General features: G+C 41.6%; 1 protein-coding gene across 1 annotated transcript in view; it reads left to right on the top strand.

Moving 5' to 3' along the window:
- galnt10 (UDP-N-acetyl-alpha-D-galactosamine:polypeptide N-acetylgalactosaminyltransferase 10 (GalNAc-T10)) overlaps nucleotides 1-10,393 on the top strand; it is an 80,425-nt gene that overhangs the window by 45,723 nt on the left and 24,309 nt on the right. The window contains exons 5-6 of the mRNA XM_020625584.1: nucleotides 8,859-9,044; nucleotides 9,377-9,560. Coding sequence (XP_020481240.1) covers nucleotides 8,859-9,044; nucleotides 9,377-9,560 — 370 coding nt within the window. The remainder of the gene's footprint in view (nucleotides 1-8,858; nucleotides 9,045-9,376; nucleotides 9,561-10,393) is intronic.

Below are 10,393 nucleotides of genomic sequence, written 5' to 3'. Positions count from 1 at the left end.
TATATAAAATGCATAGAATGCCATGTTTTTTTTTTTTATTTAACATTAATTTCATACATCTTACTGAGCTGGATTTGTCTTTCTGAGGAAACCTCAGACAAATGCATCCCAGTGAGGAGTTTAGAACATAACAGTTTGACTTCATTGGTTGGATTTTATATGCATGCCGACTTGTGCAAAATGAGGCAATGTTACATGTTTGTTATTTGCTGTAAATTGTAAAATTTACTACCTTGTAGGGTCTTGGATGTTGTTTCACCTTTTCTTGGACTGTTGCTGGATAAATTTTGCACTCAGATAAATCTATTATCTTGTGGTTTAGAGTTCCCATACTCCCTTTGGGGATGTATAGTAGTCGTGAATATTCACTTTGTACCAATATTAACCTAATTCTTTGTTTTTAAGCTGTTGGATCTGTGGGTAGTATAAGGTCACAGTGCAGTCTGTTGCGGCGGTAAGTGCCGGCCTGTGGTCTCAAGATAACAGCACAGCACCCACCGCATTCATCTACCGAGATTCAGCTCTCATGTACATGTAGCTTGGAAACTCATAGTCAGGGCTCAGATGTCCTTCTAGGCATCTTTCTATCTAAATTGATAGAAAGGTAAAAATATTAGTAGCTGAAATTAACCATCATCATCATATTGATTGTCAGGCATTCTCTTGATTATTTGATTAATGATTTGATCTTTAAAATGTCAGAAAATAGTGAAAAATGTCTTTAAAGGTCTTCAAACCCCATTGATATTTAGTTTGCTAATATAGGACACAAGGAAAACAGAAAATAAACTGAGAAGCTGCATGTTTTTTCTGAAGGTAATGATTAATAGATTAAAACTGTTGCACGCTATGTGTCTGTGGATTGACTTAATTAATCCACTGATCGTTGAGGTTTTGTATGTTCTGGTCTGTTCATTTCGAAATTGTTCTTTCTCAAACTGTCTTCCTTTGCAGCCTCAATCATTCTTTTTCAAAGCCTGTTTGTAAAGCGAGTGCTGAAATAGTTTTGTGCTTGTGAGTGAATGCAGCAGGGAGCCTCATTTTAGTGCTGTTAAAATGCATTATGGTGATTTCATGGCGTTGGATTAGTCTTTAATTTCTGTTAATTTAGTTTCCTTTTAATGAAGCGGTGGACCAGGGGGTAAAAGGTGGTGTTTTTACACCAGAAGCAGCACAAAGCAGTGGAGCGCATTATCATGGTTTAGCAAGTGTTTATTTTTTCCCTCCTTTTTAATTGGAGTGTGCTCTGGCGATGAGAGCTGTTCTTGGGGGAGGCTGACTTCATTAGCACCTGCAAGTGTCCAGGCATGTTAGGGACAGGCTGAGACAGAGACGCACATAACGGGAGATCTGGCTTTAATGAACACTTGCTGGAGGATATTTGGATGTGATATCACAAACCGAGTGGAAGGTTACCTGATGTTCCTCCTCTCCCCAGACAAAACATGTGCCAGATTTAATGTTGAGCTAAAAACATTTTTATCTCCTAAAATTTTTCTTGTTTTAAAGCGTAGGACGACCACAACTTCACGGAATGACACGTTCTTTGTTTTGTCTTGTTTCCATAAAGTGGGTGTTATGACTATTTCTGTTTAACTGAAGATTAAATTGAGAACTGCAGCTGCTCCCGGAGGGGTGTCATTAGCATCCTTCATTGTGGAAATAACTGGCATCTTGTCAGCTTAATGGGGCCGATCTTAGTACCAAAACAAGCATAAATGCAAGCTAACCATTAAGCACAAGACAAAAAAGAAGGGGAGGAAAATGCAAAGAAATGAGTGATGATAAGAGAAATGGCAAATAAGAGGCAGGGTGGTGTTTGAGCTAAAGACTTGTTATTAAGTTTTAATAGCTTTTCCTGAAGAGCAGAGAAGCCATTTTGGCTGTTCATCAAATGGGGAAAAGTGGCTCTAAAGGGGATGGACAGATCAAGGATCATGAGATTAGAACAGACCTATAAAATGTTAGCTAAATGTGCTGATTTTGAGGAGACGGAGACTGGTGATTTATCAATCAGGATGCATTTTGGTGTCTGGATTGTTGCTCTGCAGAAAAAAAAGATGGCTGTGAAAAAGATTTTAAATACACACCAAACCTCCTCCTCCTCCATCTGTTTCCCTCCTTTTCTTGAACTGTCATGCCTCTAAATCTGATCGACACAGAATTGGAAATCTTAGAGTGATCAGCTGATCATTGGTCAAGGCTGATCAGGCTGATCATTTTTCATGTCCGCCAGTCGATTGGTACATCTCTAGTTCTGGCCCTAAAACGTCTTAAACACAACTGTGATGTAAGGAAAATCTATCTGAAGAAAGGCTTGTTGATCCACCCACCTAATGTCACATCACGTATAGTAAGTAGGTGGTTTGTGTAGCTGTCGTGGCTGAACAAAAAAAAAAGTGCCTCCTGCAGAAACTCAATATACAGGTGAACCTCAACAGTGTAACATAAAATGTCAACAATATAAATAAAAAAATGCAAATGATTTACAGTATGTTTCACATGTGCATCTGTTTACTTTGAGTTCCTCAGCTTGGGTCAGAGCTGCATGTTGGGTCTGTTATTTTTATATTAGAATTTGTTATATGTTATTTTACAGGTTATATTTCATTATGTTATATGTTATTTTGTTATTATTGCCACTGTATTTTTCAGACAGGTTGTGGGAGAGTTGTTGGAAATGCTTCATTATGTTTATGTGATTAGTTTGGAACTCTGTGCCCTCGACAATGCACAATATACAGTATGGGCAACAGAAAAACATCATATTCGGATTGATTTTTAACAGCTTGACAGCTTTGTTTTTTTCAGGGCCGTGTAGATTTTGAAACTTAAAAGTGTGATAATTTAACTGAAAAGTTGGTTGAGGTGCTTCCTGTTTTCCTCCTCCTCTTTCGACAGCTGTAACAGAAGCAAGCCAACTGAGTGTGGGAGAAGGCCTGAACTCACAGGTTCAAGCTGGGAGGCTGCTGTTCAGACTCTGACAATGACTCTCTCAAGGACTGACAATCCCCACAGGGATGTTTTTACAGCAGCGGCATGAGAGCCGCTCAACAGGATGAGGTTTGGAGATTTGGAGTGAACAGAACATCAGTGCTGCCTTGTTAACAGTGACTAATATGCTGCTTTTCCACTATCGGAACCTAATGAGCGGTACACCCTGTACTTCCCTTAACCATCACCGAGCATAGCCTCCAGGGTTGACCCCGACTATGCTGCTTTGTTTTTCCCACTGTATTTTCCGCTAGAGTCCACTCAGGTATTAGACAGCTGGATTGGACTGGGTCTTATTTGGACCTGTGGAGATGTGGGTCTCTGGTCTCATCTTGGTTTCCTGAAAGAAAGTGGGCTCTTGAGGAGCGCTAGTCAGGGCCCAGTTGTACTGTCCTCTGAAACTGAGTGGTTCTGAATAGGATTTAAAGATTCATATTTGTTATTGCGGTGCATACATGTTAACAAATCTATATCCAGAATTCACATTCTGAAAACTGGAAGAACATAAAGAGTAGAGGATTTAAATATGCAGTAAAAATACAGCAGCCCTGCTGGTTGGTATCATGATGTCGCTGAGGACCGCTAGCTTGTGTGCATGTGCTCTAAATTTGTGACAGTGCCTGAAGGCAGCGATGTGAAATTGTCTGTCTTCTCCTCTTGCTTATCAAAATGCCACTTTCATCCTTTCTAACGTGACAGCAAAGTGCACATCTGTAATACGTCTCATATCACTGCCTCAGCAGCTATTTAAGCTGTGTGTATTTTGAATGAAGCAGGATGAGGGCCAGTATGTGCTTTTAAAATTCCCCTGAGACTGGCTTATATCATCCCTCAGCATCCCTTTCTTTTTTTAATGATGGTTGCAGAAAAGCAGCTTCAAATGTTCCCAGGCTGGCACCCAGCAAAAAGTGAAGCTGCGTGACGGGGTTCACACGAGCAGCCGAATATTTTGGAGGAATAAATTAGCAGCTTGGCTCTTTGGTGTGATGCCAGGACTTCTGGGAAGTAATCCAGCACCTTAGAAAGACAAGATTTGGATGTCACATTGGATCCACTCTAATCTGAGGTTAATTGAATTGAAAAATCTCCTGCCTTACCCCCCAAAAAGAAACCTACAGTAGGGGATAATAAACTGCATGTAAGCAAGGAAATATAGCATGTATTGGTGCTTTATGATAATCTGGCTAAGGTAAATTCGCAGCAAATATTACCCTAGTACACCTTGGCGCCCACATCACTGTGTCTTCACTGAGTATTTTTACTGTTTGTGGCTGAATTGTAATGAATGTCTCAGAAGAAGATGCTGTGCAGAAACAGATGGAGGGCAGAGAATGAGTCGCTGTCTGGTAAGTGGGGTCTGTGGAAGTGACCCAGGCGTCGATGATGTCTGAGCCCTCATCATGTCCCGGATTTCACATTGTAATAATGACTAATGTGTTTGCCAACGTCAGCTCGCTCTCATTAGTGTGATTTATAGCCTTGCCAGTTTTCAGTAAACTAGAGGAGCTGTATTCCAATTTATTCAGGTCAGATTAACCATTCATATTTAAATGCAGTAACGTTTCCTGCCCCCCTTCTTCTTCACTGAATGTTCTGTACACCCAATGCAAATGTTTATTGTCTAATCTCACCGGTCGTCATTAGGCAGGTTATGTAAGAATCTCTCTGTGCAGGGCAAAAGTTGAGCCTGAATCAATCTTCTAATGGTTAATAGCTAATGGGCCGATTTATTGCCGTGCTGCAAAGGCGAAGGCTCGCCCTTTCCTCTGAGCGCGACGAGGACCCCATGGAGCCCCTCAGCCTTTGTTCCAGTGTCACTGTCACGTCCAGAGTTGTTGTTATACTGAATAACTAGCGAGTAATCAATTACAGATGAATTATTTTATTTTGCTTGAGGTTGTTTATCAGGGATGGTGCACAGTCGCTGACATCATTACAGCAAGATTTAGATGGACATGGTTCAGTCAGCAGACACTGAGCAGGCTGATGGAAGTTAAAACAGAAAATATCACGAAAACACATGGAGCATACAGTATAGTAAAACTGTGGATAGAAATCATACAGGAGTTTAGGTGATCATTGCTTCAGTAAATGAGAATAAAGGACAAAGAAATTCAAAGGACGACAGAGTGTAATCATTAGTAAATGGTACAAGGAAGCACAGGAAACAAATCACTATAGCAAATTACTTATGGTAGCTGTATTATTGGATTTTTTTTTTTTTAAATAAAAGTGAGGAAGTTTGTTATTTTATCTGATGGATTAACCAAAAGCAGACATTCCCACCTGGGTATTTTATTTGTCAACACTGTATCAGACCATGTAATCATGCCATATAAAATTACAAAGATAACTGGTGGAGGATTTGATCCATATTGTACACTCCTACCTCAGATATTAAAAGTGCTGACTTCAGTTAATGTTCACTTATGTAATTACCTTTTGGCCTCTATTTCTGGGGGCCTGTGTGTGTGTGTAAAGGCTTACAGATGGAAACGCCCTCAGGTTACAGGCAGCACTTGATCCTGACTGGCATTGCTTCATCTCAGATGTTTTACTGTACCTTCTGACTGCTCTGCCTGTTAATTTTACAAGCAGGTTTAATTATGACTTTGGTAAATAATCTGTCATTTTCTTTAATGCAAATCTTTTGGCAGTGGCTTTAACACGTAACCGGGGCTAATTTGAGCCTAACCACTTCAGGCAGGCTGCGTCCCAAATGGCCTTCAGGATTAACCAGCGAGAGGCCTGTGTAACAGTGTGATAGACGGCACTCCTCACTCGGGTCTTGATTACTCCTCTGTTCTAATTTGATTGGCTCTGCTTTAACAATGTCTGGCCAGATCTGGTCTTGACCAAACACTGGTTTGTACTGGTGTGTTCAGAAATGTGATGGTGGGTTTTGAGGCTGTTTGACTTGAGGAGATGGGCTGCGGTTTACTCAGTTTTATTTAAGAATACATCACAGGAAACAAGGATGGATGCAGAGACAGATCGGAGGATGTGACCTGCTGGTTTTGGCGGGTCCTGCTGTCTTCAGTATCTGAACTGTCTGGTGGGAAGAGGAGTGCCTCCCTGAAAGTCAGTGGCTGCCAAACAGCATCAAAACAGAAGGAGGAGCTCAATGAAAGGGGAAAGATGAAGAGGAGAGACAACAAAAGGAGCAACAGGGAAACAGCCAGTTTAGCAGCTGCAGTTTATCCTGTGGAGGTTTGAAAGGACTTCTGCCTTTCCTCCACCCTTTCCTCTGATATTCAGAATCCAATTAGTGGGCATGTTGGAGGGGGGTTCCTCAGTAGCCCATCTGTAAGAACTGTCATCAGTGAGGAACACTGACAGTGGTATTATTTTATCAAAGTCTGGCCTGTCTGACGGTATTCAGCAAATAATGTCCCTTTCTTCAGTCCTGACAAACTTTCCTTGTGTTAAAATTTGGAGACAGAGAAAAAGATGAAATAAAATACAGTGTCTATGACAGTGATGGATAATTATCATGTGTGCAGTCATGGTGTTTTGGTCAAGAAGAATAATTTAACTGCATGTGCCTGCAAAGTGAGTCAGTTTGATAACAAAGCACGAAGCACATGTCAGACTATTTATTACAATGGAGGAACATGTCAGTACAGCTACATGCTTGTTGTGTGCTTCTAATAGTTCTTTGGCAACACTGCCTGGTTTTAATGGCAGCGCCGATGATACAGAGATGAAATAACAGGCACTATATCCTTCAGTTTGTGGTGTAATGATTTAAAAAGTCAATATTGTAAAAACAAACTTATCAGTGACATTTGTAATATTTTTTTGAGACAGTGTGCATGAGTGACAGAGCGGGAGCGTTAGCCTCCACACTGCTGAGTAATGTCTGTTTGGCTTGTTTTTGGTGTCTTATTTTTCACATTTGGTGTCTTATGTTGTGTGTGCACTGAAGGTGGACAACAGCGTATTTGGAACCGTTCGTGACCAGTTGGTTTGTTCCATGTGGCTCTTTTTCAAGACTCCCTTCGATCAAGATGGCATTAAATGCAAATGAATTTTAGCAAGATGCGGATGGCTAAACACAGGGAGATGATTGATGGTATTGGACAGATGCCTTTCTACATATGAGATAGACAGAAACACAGTGGGCTTTGATCCAAGCAAAAGAAAATGAGATTGAATAAACTTCTCCATCTAACAGCTGGTGACACTACTTCTCCAGTTGAGAACCATTAAACTGTTGCGGCAGAAGCAAGTGCAACAAGATGGTCTAATGAAGACGGTGCTAGTTAAACCTCAAGGGCGGCGTGGAGGTGCAGTGATTAGCGCTGTCTCCTCCCAGCAAGAAGGTTCTGGTTTTGAGCCCCAGCCAACCCAGGGCCGTTCGGTGTGGAGTCTGCATGTTCTCCCTGTGCCTGCGTGGGTTCCCTCCAGTTACTCCGGCTTTCTCCCACAGTCCAAAGACATGCAGCTTAGGTTGATTGAAGACTTTAAATTGCCCATAGGAGCAAGTGTGGTTGTCAGTCTCTAAGTGTCTGTGATAGCCCCCCATTGACCCTCTTCAGGATAAGTGGTAAAGATAACGGATGGATAGTAAAACCTTGACCAGTAGAAACAAATTATTGAAGACATAATGGTGTTTTTGTTTGACATTTTTCCAAACATTGTGTTTTATATTGGTGCTACATGAATGAATCATGTTGATTATTATAGTGATGATTTATTTAGACCTGAAAGGTTCAGTGCTTTAACCAGCTGCAGGAGCGATGGTCTTCTTTCATAGTGTTTCTCAGATGACAGTGTTTCAACTTTGGAAACACAGTGACAGCAGACAGAAAGACGCATGGGCTTGAGTCCTGCTCCAATTTTTTTTTATTTTTTTTTATTGACCTGTCAGGGCGAACTTGACGTTTGAGCAGAAAGATTTACAGGCTCCATTTAGGGCATGATTGATTTCTGTCTGAGGCAGCTCTGAGGAGAGATTGGAGAAAATGTGTATGTAAAACCCTTTCTTTGATTGATTGATGCTTTCTGTCAATGCTCAGTTTGCCCTTTCTTTCTTTTTCTCTATATTGTATCACCTTCCAATGTATTTGCTGCTGTAGCACAAGCAACTGGCCGTTTTGCTGACATGTATTGTGCCATTGCAGCTTGAAAGACGTGAAATCAATCTGAGCTCTGGCATGACTTTCATATGTTGTGCCAACACCTCTGACTCTCCACAAGTGTTACAAATAAACAATTTAAATATTGCGTTGTGTGATTTAGTCACTGACAATAAACTGAACAGATTATTGGATACAGCAGTGTCTGTGATTCCTGCATAGGGCATTATAAAATTTATCTACTGAAATGTTGAGCATCATCTCAGTCTTAGAGGAACTGCTGTTTTTAGCCAAAAGGCTTTATGACCGCACATGTTAGGAGGCGCTGATTTAATTCCTTTTTCATTCCACACAGTTGGACGCTTTCTCTTTAGGGGAACATTCTGTCTAATGACTGCGGCAAAGATATAAAACAAAGATCAGTGAGTGCAGAAAAGTAAGTGAAAACATAAAGTTTTTCCCAGTATGGCTGAACGTGTGTTGTGGTGTAGAGGCCTAAAGGGAAGCGTTTCAGAGCGGAGCATGTGGCACTGGCAGATGTCGTGTTTGACAGTGACGCTATTGGTTAACTTTCTTTTGATGTTTTTTTAATATGAGGTCATGTTATTCAGGTTTTGCCATTTGTGGACAACTTGCTGAAGCAGTGCTCTTTCATGCCAGCAGGACCTAATTTACCTGATGTGTGCGCACAGTGATAAGAAGCTGTTGTAGTCTTTGGTGGTAATGGTGCTGGTATTGTATTGGCCCTTCTAAACATTGCAGTCTCTGTCTTTCTGTCTGCAGAGCACCTGAAGGTGGCACTAGAGGAGTACATGGCGCGGTTGCCAAAAGTTCGCATCTTGAGGACTAAGAAGAGGGAGGGGCTGATCAGGACGCGCCTGCTGGGAGCTGACGCCGCTAAAGGAGAAGTCATCACCTTCCTGGACTCCCACTGTGAGTCCAACGTCAACTGGCTGCCTCCGCTGCTGGGTGAGGACACCAGACACCTGAACTCAACATTTCCCCCTAACATGACCCCATGAACCTTAGTCTAACTTACCCAACGCTTTGAGCATGTGATGAGCAGATAAACATTAAATTGAAAATCACTGTACCTCAAGTGGGAACTTTACACAAAATTTTGAGTTTTGCCAAGTCAGCACCAGTGTTTCTGAACTTGGAAGTCAGGACAATAAGTCTCTGGGGTCACAAGTTGATGAACAGGATATTAGAAGAAGAAATATAAGCATTTTTCCCTACTTCAACTTGAGAAATACTGGAGATTTTCTCTACCAATTCATCTGCCTCTCTGTGTCTCTCAGATCGAATCGCCCAGAACAGGAAGACCATTGTGTGCCCGATGATCGACGTGATCGATCATGACAACTTTGGTTATGAGACACAGGCAGGGGACGCCATGCGAGGGGCGTTTGACTGGGAAATGTACTACAAACGAATCCCCATCCCTTCGGAGCTGCAGAAGGATGACCCCAGTGAACCCTTTGAGTGAGTGCAGTCATTTTTGACACAGTTGACATTTGCTGGAGAATTGCGTCCTGATTATCTCATTGTGCCATGAGTGAGTGCATCTTTGGCATGAGTGGCCCCAGGAGGTGATGATTTGCTGAAGTGTCATCTGAGTGTATATGCTCTTTGTCAGTACTGCCCCTGCTTCCACATTCATGAACACGTTTACACTTTAGAGCTACACAAGGACAGTCAAGAAGGGCTAATAGTCACTATAGCATGAGACCATGTCCACATCTGAAAAAGAATCCATTCCATTGCACTGAGGCCTGCTGTCCACACAAGGCTGAAGGCTGTTACATCCAGAAACTGAGCTTTTCAAAAACACTTTGCAGAGTGGATAAATGTCAAACAGTTGGACTTGTGTTTTCGGTGCAAACAGAAACAGGAACCTTTTTCAGGCACGGTTTGAAGCTGAGTCGCACTGAAGTTTTGTTTCCTTGATCAAAAATGATGTGACATTCAGCTTATAGACCAGATTCTTAACACATTCCCACATTCTGATGCTCTGGATTTATTTTCCATGGCAAATGCAAAACTACAAAAACACAACCCATCTATATTTTTTAGGTACATGTGTACAATGATTGAACAGGAAAAATAAAAATTCTGCAACAAGGGTGTCATCATTATGCATACTAAAAAAAAAATGCTGTCCCATACAGCTACATTCAGCAGCAGATGCTTCAGTCCAGACATTATTTTAATGATCAGTTTGAGCACAGAGGGGATAGACACTGAATCATCTGCACTGTTTGTGCTGACACCAGCCTGATGTCTACAGATGGCTGCTAGCTGGCGTTAGCTCCTCA

The sequence above is a fragment of the Monopterus albus genome, unplaced genomic scaffold (genome assembly GCF_001952655.1).
Source record: "Monopterus albus unplaced genomic scaffold, M_albus_1.0 scaffold360.1, whole genome shotgun sequence".
Classification (NCBI taxonomy): domain Eukaryota; kingdom Metazoa; phylum Chordata; class Actinopteri; order Synbranchiformes; family Synbranchidae; genus Monopterus; species Monopterus albus.
This window is presented reverse-complemented; position numbering and strand designations above follow the sequence as displayed.